Source organism: Alligator mississippiensis, chromosome 1 (genome assembly GCF_030867095.1).
Source record: "Alligator mississippiensis isolate rAllMis1 chromosome 1, rAllMis1, whole genome shotgun sequence".
Taxonomy (NCBI): domain Eukaryota; kingdom Metazoa; phylum Chordata; order Crocodylia; family Alligatoridae; genus Alligator; species Alligator mississippiensis.
The window spans coordinates 401945078-401970598 of NC_081824.1; the positions used below are offsets into that span (position 1 = coordinate 401945078).

General features: G+C 41.3%; 1 protein-coding gene across 3 annotated transcripts in view; it reads left to right on the forward strand.

Annotated features, from left to right (window-relative positions):
- The window catches only part of DIAPH3 (diaphanous related formin 3), a 487575-nt gene that overhangs the window by 35333 nt on the left and 426721 nt on the right, over window positions 1-25521 (forward strand). For all 3 annotated transcript variants that reach the window (XM_059723010.1, XM_019500535.2, XM_014608394.3), the window contains 2 exons: window positions 10948-11127; window positions 24457-24561. In XM_059723010.1, the coding sequence (XP_059578993.1) occupies window positions 10948-11127; window positions 24457-24561 (285 nt within the window). The remainder of the gene's footprint in view (window positions 1-10947; window positions 11128-24456; window positions 24562-25521) is intronic.

Sequence of the window (25521 nt, forward strand, 5' to 3'; positions counted from 1 at the left end):
CAGCTGTTTCTAGAGGTGGCATTCTTCCATGTGGGGAGCAGCCTATAGAAGGAAACTACTTTACCTTTCTTTCTCAAAGGTGTGGTAAGGCTTTTATAGGGACGGTGTAACAAGTGCGTAGTCCCACGTATGGTCACGTTGCTCCCTGGTGGCCGCTCAGCTCTTGCCAACTTGGCTCTTTTTGGGTACTCTCCCCTTTGCTCACTCACCATGCCTTGATGTTGAACGAAAAGGAGGCAGCTTTGCGCTTCTCAAGCCTGATCTTACTCTCCTGACCACAGATGTCTGTGGTCATTGCCTTGAGGGCTAATTATGTGGCTTCATCCTCCCTTTACACCATTCCCATGCCTCACAGATGTTCTCCATCACCAGCTTTCTTGGGCCTGACTAGACCTCCCTGCCCAGGCACTTTGCTGACCTTGGCTACCTCTTGGTGCATTTTCTAGCCTTGTCTACTTCTTCTGGGTTCTTTGCTTCTCGGAGCTAGTCCTGGGCACTGTACTCCTCGCTGGCCACTTTGCTTATGTGAGCTACACCCAGGCACTGTATCCCACCCTAGCAGACTCCTACCTCTGTCCCTGCGGGCTTTGGGCCCTTGGTCCCCATCCCCAGGGTGCTGTGCCCTGCTTCTGCCCCTCTTTGGGCTCACCTGCCCCTGTTCTCAGGCCTGCCCTATTCCTGGGCTCTGTGCTGGCAAAGGAATGCCAGCTCAGCTGTTCTGCTAGGAGCCCTGCTGCCAGGAGCTCCTCTTCCTGGCTCCTGGGGCTAGACTCCTTGACCAGCGCAGGCCCTGGGCTTATGTGCCCTAAGCCCAGCCCCTCTCTGATTAGGTGACTTTCTGTTTGGCCCCTGCATCTGTAGGCTGCTTCTTCCACAGCCTTTCCTCTTCAATTGACGGGCATACCAGCCACCCTGTCATAGAGGGTAAGAGATCCCCTGGCCTTTTCCAAAGTGTGAAGGACAAAAGTATGACAGGGAGGGAGCAGAGAACTAAGTTTCATGGAGGGCAAAGAAGTTTTGGGGGAGATGGAGACAAAAGGTAAGGAAATGAGGGGAAACCCTTGAAGAAAGGAAAATGGAGCTGGAAAGAGAATCTATTGTCATGTAAACTTCCCTTGATGGCTGAACTGTGCTCCTGATAATAGAAAATCAGGAATATGTTTTATATATTTAAAATCTGTTTCGAACTTCTGATGACGACAACTCCAAAGGGTACCATTTTAGATTAAGGTCACTAGCCTGCTGTTTCAGTTCCAGTGCTGTAAGATTTGAAGGGTTTCCCTATGCTTCTCCCTCAAATCCTATAGGGAGTGGTCCCAGGGGATCCCAAGTACCAGTTTTGTGGAGAGATCTGTCTTGTACTGATGCAAGAGCTTGCATATACTGATCCAATAATGATTAGTGCCAGTTTTTAAAGAGTTATAATGAGAATCCTTTACAGCTATGTTTGGTGTTTCATAGTGAGCTATGACAATTCCTGCATTTCTGACATGCAGTGGTGGTTGAGTTTGGGTGTCTTAATAACAATGCTTAGGAGGTAAATGCACTGTTGTGGTGTTTTGTTAGTATATATTCTAACAGATGCATTAAATAGCTTAATTAAAGCACTTTAAATAGCTTGCCATGTGATTTCAGAGTTTAAACGTATAGAAACCAAACCTGTAACCAAAATTGTTTGTGGTAAGGACCTCACACAAAATGGCAAAGGTTTTTGAAAGGTTTAAAAGATTTTAAACTTTAATTCATAAACTTCTTAGTTACTTATAAAAGTATTAGGAAAATCATTCTATATGTTAAACAGTTTGGCGGGGGGGGCAGCCGCAAGTATACATATACAAACATGGATTCTGTTTATTAAGTGCAAACTCAACTCAGCCTTAACTAAACAGTTCTAATTAATGCCTACATAATTATATTTAACAAACTGTGCGGAGGCCCGCTTAATTTTTTTTGAACCTGGTAAATTTGTGGACTTAATTTTAGTTTTGGTAGCATGTTCTATAGTCTAATTAGTGTACAGTAAAAAGAAAAAAAATCCTCTATCGGTTGTTAATTTGCTATTTTTAAACAAATACCCTATTGCTCTTGTACTGTGAAACCATGAATGGAAGTGCCAGACCTACTTTATATGTATAATTTATTATTTGCATATTTGTCCTCTCCATATGTTGAGAGCTCTGCTCTTTTCAATTTTACTACAGAAAGAAGTTTCTCATATTCCTGAACTTTCTTTCCACCCATATTTTGGTCATATCTGTGGCGGTCGAGTGGTAGGCCGGGCTGTGGCCAGTAGCCCTGAAACGGCAGGCGGGTACTTTTGACCGATGGAGCGGAATTAGGCACTGAAGCGTATTGGTTGAACAAAGAGATTATTTACTTACGCCGTTGGTGTACACAGCACAGGAGGAAGAACTGACTTAGATTACAGTTGCAAACGTGAGCTCTCCGAGTCAGACAAAATGACATGAACGGCTTATCGGGCCGGCAGGGCACGGGGGTACGTCGGGACGGTCGGCGACGGGGAGTCGGTGGGTGATCAGTCCTCTAAGTTCACTCCGAGATGTGCGCGGAGTTCTCCGACTTGGGCGGAAACTGCCTCAACCCCTATATGACCAACAAGCCAATCGCCAGTCACCAAACATGAATAATTTAGAACCGGCCAATGGTGATGTGCGTGCCTGCACAAAGTTGGCGGGAACTTTTACTGCACTGGGGTTTTCTACCGTAGCGGAAAATTCCAATGTGGCGAGAAATTCCACTGCGTTATAGGTATCAAATCAATGAAACATTCCACTGTGACATGGGCACTCAACTGCTGGGTTCTGACAATATCCATTTCAGGATTTGGTAATTTGCACATAGTACAAGTTTCCCTTGCTTTATGCAGGTTCTGCATGTGTGAATTTGCTCTTATACGGTGACCGTTTTTATACCAAGAATTCATTATATGCAAGGTAAATTTACTCTTATGTGATTGGAAGCCCACAGTCAGCTGCTTTGTGCAGTGTATTGTGGGAGTGACGTGGACCAAAATAGAGTCTCCTGTGTGGATCTATGCTCCTTGCTCGTTGTCTGCGACACATGTTTCTGTAATTGCTATCCCCATTATGGTAACGTTCACCACAACCCTGTGCTTGTGTGCACTGTCTGCTGTTGGTGAGTACTAAAATTGTCTTGTAAAAGTAGTAGAAATGGGTCTATGGGTCAGTAGAGTCAAGGTCTTGGAATGTATCTCTATTTGTTACATTGTAAAGTGGGTTTCCTTTATGCGAATTCGACTTGTGCGCTGTTTTCCAGGAACGCATGTACAGCATAAAGCGAGGGTATCTAAAATATTGTACAGGTTTTACACGTGCAATTCGCTTATAAGCAGTGAGGATTTTATCAGTCTATAGCAGGCTTGTTGGACCGACATCTGCTAAAGTAGGCTACAAAACTAAGGCTGGGATTAGCGTGGAAACTGAGAAAAGCCAAGTCTGCACAAAGTAAAAGTGCTGTTACAGCTTACTTTTTGTAATGTTTTAAATCTGTCAAATATTATTATTATATATTAAATATTGGAGCAGTTTCAGAGCAGATGCAGGTTAAGGTGTAATTCTGTCTCAAACCTGCGCAACTGCGGCTTGCCATTAGAGGGCTCAGAAGGAGGCAATGACAGGATCCAGGACTCTGTTGTTCCTCTAGGGTGGGGGTGGAGGGTGGCATGTAGCTTGAAGGAAGAGCAAAGGGAGACCTGCTTTTTTGATTTGATTTAGTGCTGGTTAAAGGTGCCCTAGAGAATGAAGTCCTGAATTTATCCACACAAGAAGAATAGAGATATAGATATAGAGATAAAGAATAAACAGATATAGAGTAAACCTCCATCTTTGTGCCTCAGCTATGGCTTGGAAGGAATGAAAGAGGTCTCCGTTTCATCTTCCCATCCTTACTATTGCGTGTTGGGCGACGGCGCCCAAACAGGCAAGAAATGGTGTTGTCTTCCTCATGCTCTGATGCATCCATTAGGAGAGCTCAGTTCTGACCCCAGTTTTCTGCTGCTAGATTGTCATGTAGTGTTAGGAAGCCTCTCTGCCTATTTCCAGTGAGAGAGATCATTTTGAACTTTGTTTTACCAAATGCTTTGAAATACATGGATGACAAGTTCCACATAAGAGCTAAGGCTAAGTTCCACTTAAGGCTTGGTAGGTGCTTGCTGTTTGTCTGGGATATCCTTGCTGTCTGTCTGACCAGCTCCCAGCTGTGCTTTCCCAGCAGCTGTTTCTCTCTACCCTTCTACTGCACTTAAATACCCTTGACAAAATGTTACTGGAGGCATCCATCCCTTAGTGAATGTCAACTCTTTGTTTTCACTCTTTTTTTTTTAATGCCAGATCTTCATTTTTTTTCCCAATACTGTAGAAAAATGATACAGCAATTCTTCTGTTGCAAAGAAAGACCCCAACAGGGAATAATGCTTTTCACACCATGGATTCTTATTTGAGATGTCTGGGATTATTTTGTGAATCACGTTTATGAATTTAACGGTTAATCCCTGGTGGCTTCATTGCCTTGTCCATGTCGGTGAGACCAGAGAGCCCTGGGGAATCACATTTCCCAAGAGCTCTCTGGTTTCGCTAAGCAATGGTGGCTTGGCACTGAGAGCAGGACCACTACATCAGTCTCAGCAAGACCAAAGATCCCTAGGGAAGTGTGGTTCCTGCAGGGTTTTCCAGTCTTTCTGAAACTGATGTGGTGGCTCCATTCTGAGAGCAGCTGAGCTGCCTGGCTCAGCTGGTTTCCATTTAATTGAGCCCTGGCAGCTCTGTGCTGAGCACAGAAACCCCAGTCACTGAGATCAAGCAGCTGGTCTGCATGGTTTGTATTGAATTGAGCAACAGCGGCTCTGTACTTTCAGTATGACTATAAAGGCCTCTTTCCAGCACTCTAATCACTTTTCTCATGCTCTTTCCTGCTTTCTCCAATTTGGCATTGCTTTTAAAATGTAGACACCAGAACTGTACCCAGTATTCCAATATTTGTCTTGTTAGTTTCATAAATAGGTAAAAGTACTTCTCCCTTCCTAACTTCTTCCCCTGTTCATACAAGTGATTTTTTTTCCCCTTTGCACTCCCCAGTCAGTTAAATTTTAGGATAAATTCTTTGTCTGTTATAAAATCTGAATCCCATTGAGTCACTTCTTTGAATTTTTCCATTTTTGTAGGTAAGGTCTGCTTTTTGTGTTTAAATATATGAAATTACCTTCAGCTGTATTTTAAAATGTAAAGGGCTCAAGTCACTAAATCATTTAGATCAGGGTCTGTAATCTTTTAACAATAGTGGGTAACTGTCGCATGTTGAATAGAATAGTATTGGATTTGCATTCCAGGAGTCTCTGTTCCCTTGCTAGTCTTTCTCTTCTGCACCCCCCCCCCCCCCCCCCCAATTTTGAGAGATGCTTCTTCTGTGAGGGAAGGTGTTGGTTCAGTGAGCACCTCAGGAAGTTAATGCAACAAATGGGTGTAGGGATCCTCTGGTGTCTCCTTTGCAGCCTCCACCAAACTTCGTTGCCAGCAGCAACTGGCAAAGGTAAATTCAGCAGCTAGAAAGGTAGCAGCTGAAATACAGGGGTTGCATTAACCCCTTGGCTGCTGGTTGCTCTGACACCTCTGCTAGATAGGTGTCCTATCAAGGGGGATGGAGAGGTGAGCACATGAGGCTGAAGAAGGGGCAGGGGCTACTGGAACCACCCCCGCCCTCCATGAGGCCCTAGCTTTGCAGGCAGGATCCAGTCCTTTTGGGCTTCATCACGGGTCATGTTACCAACATAAAGGAGGCTGAGGCATAAAGATCAATCTTATCTACTAAGTTTATTTCCATTCATTTTTATTAGTACTTCAAGACCATTGATAAACATGTACCTATTAGAAACACCCCAGTTAGGTTTACTATTGGCCCTCGGTTTTTAATCCATTTTAATATGATCTGATACTATACAGTGTTATCTTAATTAAATATTATAAAGAACTAAGTAAAATGCTTTACAAAAAGCTTAAGATTTACATTATTGGGTTGCCTTTTACAGATAAAATATGCAGTCTCATCAAGAAAAAAATGGGCCCATGTAACAACCATGGTTTGCACATAAAATCAGAATTCTTCAGATCAGTGGGTGCCTTGGGTCCTGTCTGTATCCTGACAGCCACCGTGTGTGTGTGTGTGTGTGTGTGTGTGTGTGTGTGTGTGTGTGTGTGTGTTGCTGAGAACATAAAGACCAATGCAGACTTGCAGCTTGTGCAAAGACTGAACAATATTGCTGCTGCTTCTTCATTTAACTTTTCAAAATAGGTGTACAGTAGCACTTTTTACTTATTTTTGTTTTAGTGTAATCTAGGTAGGATACATATTTAGGGGGGGTGTGTGTGTGTGTATATATATGTAAAGCACATGCACACGCACGCGCACACGATTTGAACAGTACTAGGTAATCCATGTTTTTAATGGAACCTAAATCTCTTGGTTCCAAAATTGTGCTCTTAATGTGATATAGTCATGCCCATTAATGAGATGCATTTTAAATTCCTATTTTATTTAGGGAAAAGACATGTACCATATAAATATTAATTTGGTGAAGAGTGACAGAAGTCTAGCAAGGCTAAACTTTCCCTGTCTTCTAGAGTATAAACAGATGTCATCTTTGGAGTGGGTCAACTGTACCAGAATGTGTCTCAGCCCAGCTGATCCACTTCATTGGTGTCTACAGCCATTGCTAGCTTGGTTGTCCTGCAGGGTCCTTCTGGGGTTTCAGTAGTCTGATCCTGTGGAACCAATGGCCCTGGGTCATACCCTGTCTTGAGACATGCAAATAGGATACACTGCAGCAGATCTCGGTAGTGTGCTTTTGTAAGTGGGGAAACCACCATGCAGGTTCCCCGGCTTGCAGATATATGCCCCAAATTGGGGCACATGAGCCTGATACATATGCTGCAGGAATCTCTTTGTGCAATAAGCTAACAGACATTCTCCCATTTAAGTTGTCGCTACCTGTGACTATGCTTTGGTCATGGCAGGCAAGGCTCTTTGGGTAGATGTAATTATCTTTTATTAGATCAACTGAATAGTTGGAAAAAAGTTCTTTGCAAGCTTTTGAGCGCAGTCACCTTTCTTCAGGCATGGGGAATCTCTGCTGTTCTGAGACTCCAAGGAATGAAAGAAGCTAAAAGTATGTCAGGATGTCAGTGAGACTGTAAAAAGGTGGAGTTTAGGAAAACAAAAGACAGAGAAGGGCTTGTGGGGCAATGAGGGGGGTGGAAAGCCAAAGGTAAGTAAGGGAGACTACTGTAGCAGCATTTGTGGGCACTTGGAGTGTGACAAGGTTCTAAGACAACTGCTTACTTGCAACTTAAGTGTTGTCATAAACATTTCTTTGGCACCACGAGGGTGATATGTTTGCACCCCTAGAAAGACAGATTATTGAGACTAGCCTCAGAACCCTGATCTTTCAAATAGATCTTATTCACATATTCCATTCAGAAATAGAGTTCCAATTCTTTCAAGATATCTGAGGTCATCTGATGCTTTATTCACTATTTTAACTAAATTTGCAGGTGGTTAAATATGGACAGGTCATTCTTTCCAAAACCTACTAAAAGGTAGTCAATTCAGAGAACTTCAAAGCAGTATTCTTAAAAGCCTTTGGAACCTTACAGGCACAGAGTGGGAAGAGCCTTCAAGGGTCACCTAGTTCAACCTGCAGAGATATGGGATTAACTGTTCCTAAATCACTGTATGTGGCTTGTCAAGCAATGGCTTCAGTAACTCCAATGAAGGAGAGCTCTGTAGTTCCCTGTCAGGTTATTCTTTTGTCTACTGTTAAAGTTTGGAAGTTTTTACTAAGAGATTATATTGGCTTGCTTTTCTGTAGTTTAAATATATTTCTCTTTCTGACCTGCCCCATGATAAAGAAGAATACTGTATTGACTTGAATATAAGATGAAGTTGCCCATCACCCCCCCGCCAATCAACATGGGGGGATTGGGGAAGCCCTCATCTTACATTCACATACAAGAAAATCTCATTAGTGACATTATCCATCTTTAAACTTTTGCACCAGCTCAGTAATGGAAACCAACTATGAAGTTGATTAATTGCAGTCAGCACTGAGGATGACTATAAAACACATGGCCTGTATGGGGCAAACACTCTATAAAATTTCATGTCTCAAGCCAAATTAGCCAAATCAGTTCTGAATTCCATCAGCTGAGCAGAGCTCAGTTGTTCAGGTCTTTGTGGCGCTATCACTGGCAAGTATCATACTTCCCAGACTTGTCAGTCCTGGGTGTCAGAAATTTCCAAATCCATGGCAGGTGATGAGGGAGTTGATTTGATACGATTGCAGAGCTATTGGCCTTCATATTTGAAAACTCATGGCAATTGGGAGAGGTCCTGGACTATTGGAAAAGGATAAATATAGTGCCCATCTTTAAGAAAAGGAAGAAGGAGAATCTGAGGAACTACAGACTGGTCAGCCTCACCTCAGTCCCTGGAAAAATCATGGAGCAGATCCTCAATGAATCTATTTCTAAGCACTTGGAGGAGAAGGTAATTAGGAATAGTTAGCATGGATTCACCAAGGACAAGTCATGCCTGGCCAACCTGATTGCCATCTATGATGAGATGACTAGCTCTGTAGATGTAGAGAGACCAGTGGATGTGATATAACTTCATGTTAGCAAGGTTTTTGATATGGTCTTTCACAACTTTCTCACAAGCAAGCTAAGGAAGTATGGGCTGGATGAGTGCACTGAGGAGGATAGAAAACTGGTTGGATCATCAGGCTCAGAGGGTAGTAATGAATGGCTCCATGTCTAGTTGGTAGGCAGTACTGAGTGGAGTGCCCCAGGGGTTGGTCCTGTGGCCGGTTTTGTTCAATATCTTCATCAACAACCTGGAAGATAGCATAGAGTGCACTCAGCAAGTTTGCAGAAGACACCAGACTGTGGGCAGGTGTAGCAGATATGCTGGAGGGTAGGGCTAGGATTCAGTGACCTTGACAAATTGGACATTTGGGCCAAAAGAAATCTCATGCACTTAGGATGGAGCAATCCCATGGCTTGGGACCAACTGGCTAAGCAGCAGCTCTGCAGAAAAGGACCTGGGGTTACAGTGGATAGTAGGTTGAATGTGAGTCAACAGTGTGCCCTTCTTGCGAAGAAGGCTAACGGCATAGTGGTCTGCATTAGTAGAAGCATTGCCAGCAGATCAAGGGGAGTAACAATTCCTGTCTATTCAGCACTGGTGAGGCCAGATCTGGAGTACTGTGTCCAGTTTTGGGCCCCCCACTATAGAAAGGATATGGACAAGTTTGAGAGACCCTGGAGGAAGGGAGCAAAAATGGTGAGGGGGCTGGGGCACATGACTTCTGAGGAGAGGCTGAGGGATCTGGGCTTATTTAGTCTGGAGAAGAGAAGACTGAGGAGGGGATTTAGTAGCAGCCTTCAACTACCTGAAGGGTGGTTACAAAGAGAATAGAGCTAGGCTGTTCTCAGTAGTCACAGATGACAGAACAAGGAGCAGTGGGCTCAAGTTGCATCATAGGAAGTTTAGGTTAGATATTAAGAAAAGCGTTTTCACTAGGACGGTAGTGAAGACCCTAGTCTTGCTTGCTCCTTGTCAAAAGGCCATAGGAGCAAACTAGAGTGAAAGTCCAAGAGCAATTCTCCCTCACTATAAAATGTGTAGCTGAGATCCTCTCATTGGAGGATAGTAGGCTCTCATATGGATGCCTACTTGCAGTCCAGTGGACAAGTCTCCATCCTCAACTACATCAAATAATTCCAGATCAGGAAGAAGGGGATCTTCCAGTAAAGCCAGCGGGACCAACACAATCATCATGGAGTCTCCCCTGCCATACTTATGGAAACCTACCACAAAGATAGGTTAGTGTAAATCCATCTGAATTAAATTTATGGTAGTGCCCATTGAGCACACTCCCTCTCCGTCCCATCTCTTTCAAGCCATGGTAGCCATTATATTGAATACATTTCATTTTCCTCTTCACTTGCACAGCTAAGCTGTGACTTGCTTTCCTGTTTGCAGTGCTTCCTGTTTCTTCACCAGCCTTTTATGTCTGCCAAACATAACTGAACAGGGCCTCAAACAGTTTACCCAGCATCCCTCAGTTGCAACAGGCTGAAAGAGGGGGCATGTGATTAGTGTGTCCCTGCCCTCCATGTGGTAAAGCAGTACCAGACTGCTCTGTGCTTCATCTGCATGTACATTTTTGGAGCATCCCAGGACTTGTGACAGGGACATGAGTGGGGCACTAATAGCACATGTATCCTTATGGGGGGTACCTGGAGTACACATGCATACTGAGCAGTGCTGAGCTGCGTGGTCATTATGGCTTGAAATGCTATTCTCTGTTGGCGGAAGAAGCTGAGGAGTGCCAAGGACAAAGAAAGTACCTGACCCCCCCAGATTTATTTTCTATGCTGTAGCAGTAGGAGGGTGACAAAATCAAGGCAAACCTCCAATAATTAGATTGTATATGTGAAAAATGATAACAAATTTATAAGTTTTTTGTATATAGAAACTAATTATTGGGGGTCATCTTGTAATCACAGTTATCTTATTTGAGTAAATATGGCGTTATTTTTTTCATTTTCATCATGACATGTTTACAAAAATCTATCGAGCCTTTCCCCGTTCCATCTTATTCTTCAAAGAAAGCATATTTAATAGCACATTTAGTACCTTCAACCTCCCTCAAGTGGTTTGTATTCTTTATTTTTTATCTCTTTTTAGGTCAAGTCTGTTCTTGGTCAAACAGATCAATTGCTTTAAAAATGTAAAAATGTGCTTGTGTATGTGCATGTGTGTGCATCAGTCAAAGAGATGTCCATATTAATTGTGGTTAAATAGAACATTAACAACCAATTGTAATGTGTGTGAACTGTTTTTTGTTTGCAGTTGGATAGATTTGCCAGTATACGAATTCCAGGCAGTAGAAAAGAAAGACCACCTCTGCACCTAAAACAGTCGCATTCCTCTGTCAGCGATTGGTCATTATCATTGCCTACAGATATGGACGAGTTCATCCCTGAACCATTATCTGAGAGAGAGATCCTAACGCTTTTTGAAAAAATGATGGTAAGAATTGCTGGTTATTTATGATCTTGTTCTTTTTAGACAGCAGATGTTTTTAAGGTTATTTTAATCTATGCTTAATGTACGTACCTTGACTGACCAAAGCATTATGTATACACCAGGAATCTAAATAGATGTGCTTTCTAATGCAGGCCTACAGGTACCTTCTGTTATTACAAATGCTGTCCTATAGGCCCGCATGGAGCCCACTTACACATGGTCACAGTTGTTCCTAGGTGAACAGGTAATAAATACAACATTAATATGTGATAAGAATTTGGCACCATAGCAATGTTACTGGGAAGTGTAAGCTAGAGTTGGGAATGGGAATTTCAGCATTTCATAGTTTTATTTAGGAATAAAAGGCTTTAAGCATGGCCCCAAATAACTTAGACTTATACCTGCATTAAATGAACTTTACAGAAGTCAGGGGTGGGCAAAATATGGCCTGCAGGCCATATGCAGCCCACAAAGTAATTTCATCTGGTCTGCATGCATCCACCAGTTAATTATACCCTGCCCAGCCCACACGCCTCACTCCCACCTTCATGAACGGAAGGGCCTGGCCAGTACACAGCCTCTGAATGGGGCTGCTGCTGCCACTGTTGCAGCTGCTGGGGGACCTGCTTGGCTTCCCTGGCCTCCAGAAACTCCTCCTCCTGTCTCTGCTGTGGTGCTCACTCTGGGCAGAAGGTAAGGAAGTGCTGGGGTGGGGCAGGGGGCACTGCAGCTGTGCAGGAGCATTGGGCTGGGGTTGGCAAGAGCACGAAGCCAGTGCCCAGGGGGGCAGTGGGATCGCAGAACTCTGGGTGTGTGGGGTCTAAGGGGTGTGAGGGAGAGTAGGGGGAGTGTGGGGATCCCTCCACACACTTCCCCTGCTGCCCATGGCAAACAGTTCCTGTTGCTGACGGTGGTAGCAGCAGCAGCCGGCTGGCCCTCAAGGTGTTTGTGACCTGCGCAGGTACTGCTGCCTGGCAGTGCGTGGCTCCATCCAGTTCTGGGAGCTGCATGTGGTGGTGGCAAAGCTGGCCCACTTCTATCATGTGGGGCTCCCTGCGACTCATGCATTTCCTGGCATTTGTATGCCACTTGTGGGGGAAAGCCCCATGTGATGGAGCTGGTGGCCTGGCCCCCACTTCCTGCTGCCACGTGCAGGGGGTGGGGCTCCCCTTCATTTATGCTGGAGTCCCAGGAGCTGCACGTGGTGTCAGGGAATGGGGAAGACAGCTGGCTCCATCGCTCTGGGCTTCTTGGTGGTGCATGAGTGTTGGGAGCTGCAGTGTTGGGAGTCAGGGGAGCACCATGCGATTGAGACAGGCCAGCCTGGCTACTCTCCTTGCCATCATATGCAGCTCCTGACACTGGCTAGAGCCAGGTGGTGCTGGGTGGTAGCATCTGCATGGGCCATGAGTACCCCGGCCCACTGCCTGCTTTGTTGCTGCCGACAGCTGCGGCTGTGCATTGTGGGGGAAACTGTGTGTGGGGGGAGTGGGGGTTCCCACAACTCCTCCAAATATATACACTCCCCATACGTGGTATCTAGGATACATACCTTGTTCACCCCTTCCGCATTATTCCACTGAATGCAAAATTACATTTAATAGAAGCTCTGGAGGCATGACATACCCAATGACCTACTTGGTACAGGTTAGGCCTCAGAGTAGTGTCCTCCAGATTTTGGCTAGATGCCTTGAGAAAGATAAACTTGAGATGGTTCAAGAAGGAGAAAAGGATTGGAATACATGGCATACTGAAGGGAGGAGAAACTAGATGCATTTAGTTAAATTGGACAAAAGCAGTAGTAAGGGAAACCATAATGATATAAAATATCTGAAAAGTTGCCTAAGAATATGGATAAGTATTGCTCTCCTTTCCATTGAAGGCAGTGCACAGAGAACTTGTTTGAAACTGCATAAAAAGTAGATTTCAATCATATATGAGAAGAAGAGCCGTTGTACTAGGTTTTTGCTTAAGGAAATAGTCAAATCTCCTCCATGGAAGGTTTACAAGAGAAGGCTAGATGGACATCTATCTGGGATGGTTTAGGAAAAGCAAATGATCCTCTTGAACTAGAGGGCCCTTGACGTCTCTTCCTAACCTAGGATTCCAAATTCCTGATTTTAGTTTACTTAACCCTTACGTTATAAATGATTCTTCTGACTTCTTCCCACTCCATCAGAGCTTGAGACCTCTTACAATAGGCCTCTGAAGTTTGTCGTAGGAATTGGTTTAGAACATATATAAGAACTGCCATGTACTGGGTCATACTGTACGTCCAACTTGCCCAGTGTCCTGTGTCAAAGAGTGAATTGGGTGAACCAGGATGTTTTCGCTATTCCTCTCCTACTTTCAGCCTTGAGGTTTAGGAAGTTCTGATTTCCTATAGTCCTAACTCTTATGCTCAATAACTGTTAATGCATGTTTCCTACAGGAATTTGTCCAATCCCTTTTTGAATCTGGCTAAACTGTCAGCTCCCACAACATCTGGTAGCAATGAGTCCCACACCTTAATTACATGCTATGTGTGTGGGGGGGGGGCGGATCCTTTTGTTAGTTTTAAACTTACTACCTACTAGCTTCATTTTGTGACCCCCTAGTTCTTGTAGTGCGAGAGACAGTAAATAATAAATCCCTGTTTACTTTCTCTTCGCCATTTAGTATTTTTCGTAAACCCTTATGGCCCACCTCAAGCATCTTTTTCTAAACTGAATAGGTCTAGTCTCTTTGAGTCTCCCCTCCATATGAATGCCCCTCCATACCAGTAATCATCCTTGTTGCCCTTCTCTGGACCTTCTCTATTTCTATATCCTTTTTCAGGTGTGGGATCCAAGACTGGCCACAGCGTTCAACGTGCGGGTGCACAGTGGATTTATAAAGGGACATAATGATACTTTTGCTGCTTAATTCCTAACATAGTTTGCCTTTTGATGACTCCTGAGCACTGAGCTGGGGCTTTTAGCAAACTGTCCACAATGACTCCCAGAATCTCTCTCCTGTGTAGTAATAGCTTATACCAGGGGTGGGCAATGATTTCATGTGGAGGGCCACTTAATGAATTTTGGTGAGCTTGTTGAGGACGGCACACGTAGCCCTGCCCTTTGACAGGTGCCTCGCTCCCTGGTTGCCATATTCAGACCTGAAGTCCCACCCTTAACCCCTGACTTTGCCACCAGAAATCCCTCCCCTTGCCCCTGGATGTACTCTGTTGCGGGGAAGGGGGGGAAAAGGGGAGGTTGTCATCTTGGAACCAGAGAAAAATGGAATTGTATACTAAAAGTCAGACATCTACTATAACATTTTAATTTTATTTCAAGAATATTTTTGTCATGATTTGTTTGCATAATGTGTATAGAGAGGATTGCATAATAGCTCAAAAAAGTCTTACTCTTGTATATTGTGTGTGGGCGTGGTTGGGGTGTTGGGTGTGTGTGTGTTTATGGTGGGGTGTGTGTCTGGGGGTGGTTGAGAAATGGTGTGGCTGCGTGTGTGGGCATTTGTAGGGTATGTTGCGGGGTGTGTATATATGTGGGGGGTGTGAGGGAGGGTGGGGGGGGTTTGGGAACCCCCCACCCACTCACTTCCCCATGGTGCACAGCCCCCCACTGTAGGCAGCAGCAGGTGGCAGGCCACAGGGTGCTCATGCCCTGCACAGATGCTGCTGCCCATCGGCGTGTGGCTCCAGGAGGACCAGGTTGAAATGGGGAGGGTAGTGCTTACTCTGTTTGCCCTTCCCGGCTGCAGAAAGCAATCAGTACATGTAGTGTATGTCATAGAGTGCAAGAAGGTCGGCAGCGGAGTTCATTGCTGTGAGGGAGAGAATTGATCCAATTTTTTGTTGTTGAAATTGGCACTTTTTTTGCCTTCGGGCTTTTGGCCCCAAGAAAATTGGGGTGAAAACTCCACCCCTGCAACTCTTCCCCCAAATGGCAGCAAACTCCACGGACACCAGAGAATTATGCTTTTGAGATCACCTTGTACTCTGATGCTACCCAGATGCTGCTTGCTGCTGTTCTTGCACCCTGCAAGGCAGAAAGTATAAAGGGAAGTCCAGGGCGGAGGGCAAGCGAGGACTTCCCTGGACACTATTTTCCATGTTACTTTACTGATTGCTTCGGATTATTTTTGGCTTGTTCCTGGCTTGTTTGAAGATAGCAATGTAGAGCTGATGATTTTGTTATGACCTCCAAATCCTTTTAGTAATGCTACGGGTAAGTCACTTGTATCCCCTACTCAGTTTTTCTTTCTGTTATATCTTCTCTTTATTCTTTTTTGTCTTTATTTACTTTTTTATTTTTAACAAGTTTGAATGTTATATTCCTATGCAGAGGACTGGTTAACTGTTTTAAACTCCATAAATATAACAAGAATGAAATTACAGATGGATCCAGTGGTACTTTTTTGGGTATTTTGAATAAGACCCCATCTGCTGCATGATAAAAATCACTTCAGAATTTCTAATAGTTTGAGCATCTTTTAAATGAAATACACTTAAAAAAGAGGTACTGTTGTCATACTTTTTGAAGTTTCTTTTGAAGTGGTCTATTTAATTCTAATCAGAATGTTGATTGTAAATCTAATTTGATACTATTGAAAGAGCTGTGATCTGACAAATAGTGTTTAATGTGAAAACAAATTTAAATCCATAAAAACCCAGTTATACTTAAAATGTACGGTTTCCATGTCTTTTGCAGAACTATTCATTTTAAGCAGTTCAATATCTAACCTCGTGCAGGTGAGAAGAAATGTGTTTCTTGGCTTACTTCCTAATCTTATTGGACAAATATAATAGTAACCAACTTTAATATAAGCTTTTTATCCACTATTTTTTTCTCAGTCATTATGTGATTTGCTGCAAAGGCCATCTTCAGAAAGATGGTTTCTTAAAAAAAAAATGTTTGGTGCAGATGCCTTACTTAGTTTATACAGCTAAACATTTATAAATATAGACTTCTTATCCCCCGGTGTAATAGTGTCAACCATGTTAACTTAGACTCTACCACAAGACTGTGTAAAGGAGGAAAGTTTAGTTTTTAGCTGTAACCCACAAAGGCAGGGGGCAGTCAGGGAGTCCATGCTCTTGCTGATGGCTTTCTGCCCTCTCTTCAACTCTTCTTACCTGTCTGCTTCCCCTTTGATGTTAAGTTTGTTCTTATGGGAGGAATCCCCAGGAGTCTATGGCTGCCTTGCGAGGTGAGCAGACTTGTCCATCTGCCCTGTCATGCTCATGCTATTGCTCCTTTAAGGAGATGCCTTGTGACTTTCTGGTTCCTTGTCGTGGTTGTTTTTTGACATGGCTCAACTCCTTTTTGCACTCTGGTCCTGCCCTCTCCCTGGGTTTACTGTTCAAGCCCCAGTCTTTGCCATTCCTTATTGACGGTTCCCTTGGTTGGGGTATGACTGCAGTGTCACAATCCCTGACCCTTCTCTCTCTTGAGGGGCTAACTACAGGCACTTGCATCCACCGGTATCACTTTCTCCCTTTGCAATGAGTTTCCTTGGCTGCATCTTTTTTTTTTTTTTTTTTCCTCTTCAGTTCTTAGGCACTGAGCAGCTTGTGTCCTGCTGCTGCCTTGAACTGGAGCTCCCTCCCTTGTAGCTTGCTGAGTTAGACTGCTTTTCCCCCTTCCTCTTCCCACACAGGCAGGAGCTCACGTGACTCCACACACTTCTGTTCTCCAATTTGGGCCTTCTGTCCCAGATTCTGCTGTAGTCAATAACCTTGTTATCTGCTGGACCCTCAGTCCTTTTACTCACTGTCTGTACCCCAGTAACAGGGGTAGGGGTTTGCTGTTACAGTAGTGATTTAAAGGGGTATCTTCATATCCTCATGATATATAGAATCATTTGAGGAGTACTGTGAAGCGGGCAAGGTGTGATATTGCAATGTATATAATACATTTTGGTTTGTGAATATAGGTTCCAAGACACTGAATCAAGAACATTTTAAATATGGGACTTATCCAGAAGAGATGTGTCAGTTTATAATTTAGTGAAATTTTAAAAATCTAAATCGGTGGACAATTGTTGGTCATGTTATTTACTTCCTTATGTGAGTTAGGAGACAGAAGACTTAACTGGAAGACCAGTTAAAGAAGCTTAGGCAGTTCTTTTATTCTTCAGGATCACTTAATATAAGGGCAAGTTGATTCATATGTACTGTGTTAATTGGAGGCATAGAGTAAGTTATTTCTGTTTATGTGAGCTCTTCCAAAATGCAGTTTGTTACTGAAGAGAAATCCCATTGTAGAAAATAATAAGAATTTTGTTTCTCAACATCTCTTGAATTCAGTATTAATTTTTGTCTCTATTTTAAAACAAGTTATTTAACTGTAGATAGCTTCAAAGGACCTTTTCCTGTTCTATACTATTATAATTTTGTCAAAACTGCAAGGAGGAAGGGCTACAATGGATAACTATATGTAATTCATATGGATTAAGTATGTTTCTAAAAACAGTCTGGGATTGAATCTGAACTACAGGAAGCAGACTTTATATCTTTATTTTCCTGAAGAACACATACAGTTGCTTCCTCAATAAACAAGACTAAGTTAAAGTAGTAACACAATAAAACTACTTCATTGCCTAATTATTTTTAAACTCAGAAGTGTGTATCAGGTCAGGGTTTTGCTAGGTTGCCAATTTCTCATTTCATCAGAGTACACTTCTGCGGGGTGAGATAAGAGTGACTTAGTTATGTAGTTTGCAATTTGCTTAAAAAAAAAATCAGAAAGGGGTTGATCACAACTATCCTGAACACTGATGCTTAAATGATTGGGGAAAAAAGTGGAATTAAATATGTGGCTCAAATGGATTTGTATCCTGTAAAGTTTCTGCAGTAGGAATTATGGAAGAGATCATGTTATTGGGGTATTTAATTGTCGTTTTATTTTTCTGTGTGCGTTTCCTTTAGTTCTTTAGTAGCTCTTTCCCTGGCCTGGGCATAACTGTGAAGCAGGGGGATCTCTGTCTGTCTCTCTCCAAATGGTAGTAGAATTGGTTAATATAGCTCTAATTTTGAGTTGTATTTGAATCTTGTCCCTATTATGTTGTGTTTATAAAAAATGTTTGCTAATGCAGTTTTCTGCTTGATTAATTTATAATCCTCTACTAATATGAGGAACTCAGATTTTATACAAATTGATGCAGCACTTGATTTACTTTGACTATGTGAGGAATTAGTTAAATCTTTTTTTATATTTAATATTCTGTGAAATTCTATCAAAATAGATTGCAGTGTGGGAAAAATTACTATCAAAGCCCAAGTGTTAATACAAGGGTGGTCAAGCATTGGAGCAGGCTACCTAGAGTAGTTGTGGAATCTCTGTCCTTGGAAGTTTTCAAGTGCAGGTTAGACAGACGCTTGGCTGGGATGATTTAGTCAGGGATGATCCTGCCTTCAGCAGAAGGCTGAACTAGATCAGCGTTCCTCAACCCATGGTCATGACCCAAAAAAATGTGTGTCGCAAGAATCTATGAAAGGGTTGCAAACAGACTTTTTAAAAATGGATTCTCCTTTAAAGGAGAAAAATGTGGGAAACTCTGGCTTTTCCCTTGCAAGCTCTCAGAGTTCCTCCCTTTCCCACACACCAACCCCCTGCCCTGCACAATTGCGGGCTGGGGCCTGGGGGTGGTGGGCAGTGGTTTGGGAGTGAGGAGCGCTAGGTCAAAACTGGCCATCGATGTTTACAAATGGGTCCTTGTACAAAACGGTTGAGAACCACTGGACTAGAAGATCTCACGAGGTACCTTCTAACCTGGCAGAGCCATGCAGGGTCAGATGCAGTCCATGGGCTATTTATTTCTTTCCTATAACCCGATTAACAGAAAATATGTCCCTCTAATAGCTTCCAGTGATTCTCATCTGTCTGGTTCAGTTGCTTCAGTAATATTTCTTTAAAAAAGATTACCAAAAGAAACAAAACAACTAAACAAAACTAACATAATCTATCCTTTCAAAAAGCACCCCAAACAACTCCCCACAAATCTGCACAAATTGAGACATTTTTCCTTGTATGAGGAAATGGCTCCAAGTTTTAGAAGTAGAAATTGAGGAGTAGTAGAGCGAGAAGATATATAAATTATCAGTATATTTTATTTTATCACCCTTTTAGGATTCTTTCATGCTTTTTCTTTAAAAAAAAAGTTTTCTCTCTATTCCTGTCCCTGAACAGGTTTAAAGAGCAAAATATTAGAAGTAATTTCTTAATTTGGAAATATATTAGACATTTATTTTTGAACTTTTCATATTTAACTGGAGAAAATTTTTAATTTCAGAAAATGAGGGGTATATATGGGGCTCTTTGTTTTTTAACGGTCTACTGTAGATGAAAAGGTATTTTGCCTTTACAAGTTTATTATGATTTCTGTAATGAAACTGTCTAAATATAGTAGTTTTCAGAAAGACTTTTCATAGACAATATTTAATGTGCTTATAATTGGCATCAAGCATGTTGGCTTGACAATGTATTGGGGAAAATACACTTCCTTTGCAATCATATTAGTTTCCATATTGTTTCTTTTGGAAAAAAAATGTGACTTGTTCCTCCTTAGTGGGAAACACACCACAATGAGTATTTCATGGTTTATTTGAACCCTTGTAATCGTTAATTACTTAAGAAATTGCACACACAAGTTTTCTACACCAGTAACATTGAAGTTAAAACTTAGTGGTGCTAGGGACAAAACTAATAAGGTCATGATTGGAGAGCGATGTGGGGGCAGGATGGAGAAGGTGGTGGGTGGAGCACCTCCAGATAGTACTGGGCAGGAGTAGTAATGCTCTTGAAGGAGCTTTTGCTTACTCAAATTTATAAAAGGGAACTAATATCTTCTTTGACTCTGTTATGAAGTTAACTAAATTCCCCCTCCAGTTTGTTGCTTGCTGAATTTGTGCTACTCTCATCAAAATACGGTCTTGTTATAGCCCTCTGTCCAGGTTTTCAGCTGATTTTCTGCAATATAGCCAGGCTAGACCATTCTCTGCTTCTTTTCAACACGCAAAACATAGCAAGCAGTCTTCCTGTTATGAATGGATGAGCGGGAGAATGCCAAGATACAAGGATGATGAAATGTATCAAAGTTAGTTGTTAAAACTATCCAGTATTCTTTATGAATGGCAAGTACAACAAGACTTGGAAAGCTATCTTTTCCTCCCCATTCCCCACCAAAATTTAAGTTATTTTATAGTTTGTCTGCAAAGATACTTTTATGTAACCTAACTCTAACTACAGACAGGTTTACACCCCTGAGTGTGATGTTTTATATGGCATCCAAACTTCTGGATGCTTAATATTTTAAAATATTAGGCTCTTTATCAATGTAAATGTCAAATGCCTTGCAATCTGACTAAGAGCTCCTGGTCTTAAAATTTTGCAATAGCCAATTCCATATGTGATGAAATACTTTCACATAGCACGTTATTTTTTAGATTTAAATTTTTCTGCTTTTGAATTTTTTTTTCCCTTCTAGAATTAAGAAAAAGCAAATTACTCATTTTGCACCCCCTTCATAATTTTCCCTCCTTATTTGTGTTGTCTTCTGAAAACAGGTTAGGACAACTTTAGGTTTAATCTTTCTTGATCTGGAACTTGGCTGAAGTTCAAGTTCATATCGACTTAAATCACTATCTGAACCAGTTCCTATTCCTACTATAATTTTGAGATGATCATATAACTGAACATGTAGGACAGGTTAGGAGGTAGCATTTGAATTGTCTTGCTATCAGTTTTTTAAATCTCATTCCTTGTAAATTTCACATGCCTTTTAAATGGTTGTTAGGAACTCTTGCTAAAGTTTTCATTGTTGACTGGATGTTTTCCATTATTTCCTTAATTTAAGACCGACTAAACCAGGGAAGGAGGGGCTACTTTTTTGTCAAATGTGCCACTGATCCCCACTGCCAGGAAGTGGAACTGACAGTTTGTGCCCTAGGACACTGGAATGTAGGCAGGGGGTTGAATATTTTGCCATGCTCAGAGGGGTGAGAGGGAGGTTGTTTCCAGAAGCCATGTCAACCCGTCTGTGGTGCCCCCCCCACCTCTTGTGCGATATAAGTGGGTACATACTTTTGACATTCTTCCTATGGGTGGAGAGAGGCATGTTAATGAAGCCCTAGTATTGATCTAAAAAATGAGAATTTGCTGGATGATGGCTGCAAATATCTGTGCAGAGAAAAATTTTATTTTCATGATACTTCTTTTTGTCTGAAAGAAAGCTAAAATATTTTAGCCAACTAGCTTAAAATACTGTCATTCTGATGGTATAAAGTACTGTTGCCCCTTAATAAATGAAAATAGAATGTTGTTATTTGAATACAGTCTTCCCAAAAATTCTCTTATGTGCATGTTCTACATGTTGCATTTTATCATGACAGCTAAGAACTTTAAAACACACTTTGAAATTTTTTTCATTCTTCAGCCACCATTTGGCTGAAAAAAAATGCATCTTGATGTACAGCTTTGCACTTACACTCAAGAAATGTCTTGACTCTTGTGTTTGTCTAGGTGTGTTCTCTCCCTCCCCACCCCAATTGGATTGAAGTGTTGGCTGTAGTTTTAACAAATGATTGTATATATGCATACCATTTTGTAGCCTGACCTGGTTAAGGCCTTTGGATGCAAACTTAAATGAGCTGAAACTTTTATATTTTGTTCATTAAACTCAGCATGTATTTTAGGCAAAAATAGGATTCAAGAGTGAGAATACAATTATTAGATGACTGGCAGAAGACCAGTGGGTGGCCCTAGTATTGCAGTCTTGGTGGAAATCTGATTTTGATTAGCAACAAAACTAGAATTATCCAAGGACAACATTTAAAATTATTCAGATAAGCTATAGAAGCTTTTAAGCAGTCTGTGAGAATTTTAACTTGCACTGCTTTATCTGCTTCAAGAGAATGACAATACAACTTTTGAAGTAATTACTCTAAGAAGCAAGTCTCAGACAACTCTACAATCTTTGATTATTTTAAATGTCTTTTAGCATTCTCCTGAGCTTTGTAACTAAAGATACAGGCTCATGTCTAAACACGGTAACCCCTTTCTAAATTGTCAGTCTCAGCACCTTGTGCAACTAACTGTTGAAGGTTTAGAATGGAGCACAAAGATATTTAATTTATTTTGAAATTAGGTAAATTTAATTCTTAAACCTTGAAACTTTCCCAACTGTCAGCCAAGTGTATGCTTACCTTAAGAATAAACATGTATGAATGTGTGCCTTCACTTCAAAAGGGTTACTGACTTGAGTGCCCTGGGACTTTGGCTTTGAAATGCAAAAGACATGCATGTGTTTCTGTCCTTTCAAAGGTGTTGACATAAGTAATTTTATCACAGGTACTTTTTATTTAGATGAGTTTAAACTCAAAAAAATAAGTTTAAAACCGTGCTTGCCAAATTAAATGTTTTCTTTCCTATTTTCTTCCTTTTGCAAACTGCTTATGAGGGTGAATATTCCCTTTAAAACAGGGTGTACCCAGTGTATGACGAAGTTTGAGGATGTATATGATTTATACATTGTGTATTTCTTTGTGGTTCTAAAAATCTTTAAATTATGTTACTTTGTTCTTAGTGGGGAAAAACAAAAGTGGTTTAGTTTGGTATTTTATATGACAACATATTTCCTAGTGAATTAGTTCAAATTACAGCTTTTTCCCTGTAAAAGCTGTTTTTAGAGGAAAACTAGAAAATAGTATTAAAGCCAAGCACCAAACTTTCAGTTTAATGTAAGGAGAGATGCAATATACAAGTACTGCATACGGCAATTGTCAAGTTGATTCATGGATTGTGTTTGTCAAGGGGATAATGTCAATGCTTAGCAGTTTCTTCCAGATCCAGATAAATGAGAAAATAAAAGATTTAAGAACATTGGATTTAGCCTTGAAGGTGTTCTTATATCAAGGAAACTGGATAGGAAAATAATTACCCCCCCCCTCCCCCCAAAACAATAAATGTAGTGGTAACATTCACACAACTCAAATATTTCTTAGGTTGAAAAGACTCTACGCAACTCAAAGAAAAAGGCTTCTTTGGAAATATGGATGCACTTAACTACTGTTACGACTGGAATTGAGGATAATCAAGCAGTAGCTTTGTAAACTTTGTGATCAAAATACCACATGTTGTTGTGGAGAATGTCATCGTATGAGCACCATTTGCAGAGCCTTTTCCTCTAGGCATGGTTAGGGAAATAAAGATAGTCAAATCTGGTTTGATACTATATTCAGTAGTTAAGGTAGATAATACCAATGTATCCTTTTATTTTTCTCCCACTAGCTTAGTGAAAGACCTCTCTGTAAAGGCCTCTGTGCCTTATATCCATTCTATTGTGCAGGTTCATCTGCATGTTACAGGGGGAAAAATAACATAAAGGAGAAAATATTTGTTGCTTGTAATTGACAGATTTATACTTAAGTAGATTTTCTGAAAGTTTGATTTAAACTATTAAGTGTGTTTGCTGTAATGTCTTCCCATTACTATGAGGTTCACACTAGGTTGGTCCTTCCTGCAGTTGTATACAACTCAGAATAAGAATAATGAAAGAAAGCCAAATGAGAGAAACCTTGCTCTCGTCTGAAATGATAGTTCTTGCTGTGCTTTTCCTTACCTCCAAGCCCAGGCTGATAGATTAATATTCAGTGTGTTGCAGACTTGAGATGCATTTTTTCTGATCAGGCAGAATAAGTGTTGTGCTTTTTGGGTTTTTTTGTTTGTTTGTATGTTTTACAATTAACAGATCAAATCTTGTTTGCAGGGAAGATATATTTTTGAGGTCTAAACTTCGTCAGCATGCTCTTAGGAAAACGCAGACCCCAAAGCTCAAGATTAAAAGCTTGGGGCAAAGTATACAGGTGATGGGAATCTAACTATTAACTGATCTTTCAAGGAACATGGAGTGGATTCAGTTTAAGAATGCTGCAATAGTTGTTGCTTTTCCACATATGAATATTGCTTCATTGGATCCTGTATTTCCACTGTTAGATCTTTGCAGACTTCAGATCATAAGTGTCATTAAGTTGGAATTGTTAAGCAGTGTGAATAAAAAAACAAACAAACAAAAAAAACCCAACAAAAAACTTAAAACCAAGCTTAGGAATTTAAAAAATAATAATTTTGTTTGTTCTTTTTATCTTAGATTGCACAAGCAGAACTTTATAATTTCTTCATTATTCTCGGTATTTGAAAATCTGCCATTTTTCATAGGTTTTACATTAAGAACTTTGAAACTTAAAATGCTTATCTGGGTTGAAATCCACTTTAAGGCTTCAGTAACTTTTTTTATTGTGAAATACGAGTTGCCAAATTAAACATTTTTCCCCGATTCTTTTTTCTTTCCTAGGAAGATATGAATTTAAATGAAGACAAAAAGACTCCGTTGCGAGAAAAGGACTTCAATACCAAAAAAGAAATGGTTATGCAATATATTAGTACTGCTTCTAAGGCTGTAAGTAAATATAATTTCCAAAATATGCCAAAAATGCCAGTGAAAGGTCTGTGTACAGAGGGATGATGCATCAGGACATTTATATTCATTTTTAGACTACCTTTGGTTCTTTAATAGATACAAATGTATTCACAGCGCGGGCTAGATTTTGTAAACTTACATTTTTGCACACAATAGTAGAAGGTAATTACAGTGAACTATGTACGTTAGAGAGAGAGTTTATTTAACATAGTTAGGCTTGTTCACCACTGGAGATTAAAACATACAGAAAACTTCCTTGCCAAAATTTGGAACTTGATATTTAGTTTTTCAGTACAATGTTTTTAAAAATATGTTTTTAAACTGGTTCCTCTCTTCTATTTGACTCAACCTAAACAAGAATGCAGTGTTAAATTTTGTTAGTTTAACTTTGTTTAGGTGCATAGAAAGTGCATAGTAAACAATGATCTATCTTGCCTATATCCTTTCTCTAGCTGTTTGCTACATGCTGATACATGAAGGTATATATTCTTGTATGCACGCCCATTTTTTACTTTGAATTCCACAAAATTTTTCACTTTAGTGGAATATTGATTCTGAATTCCATAGGCTAATTCTGCATGTGGTGGAAAAGTATTTCTTTAGTTGTGAATGTTTCCATCTTTAAATTTCATGACATTGGTTTTCCTTTTTTGAACACTGTGGGTAGGGGAACGTTCAGCTGCCTAAGCACATGTAGTAATGGACAGGAGCGGGGCCATGCTGCCCTCACCTCCTTCTGCTGCCAGCCACGCATGTGCCAAGCCACCGTGGGTGGGCCACCACTGGTGCTCCCCTCAGGCTGCCCACCATCTCCCTTCCCCTCCGGGATAGGACTGTGTCCTGAGGGGAGCGGTGGCAGCAGCAGCTGGGCCACGGTGACTGGGTAGAGCCACGGCTAGGTGCATGAGCAGTTGGTGGCAGGAGGAGGTGAGGGCACCC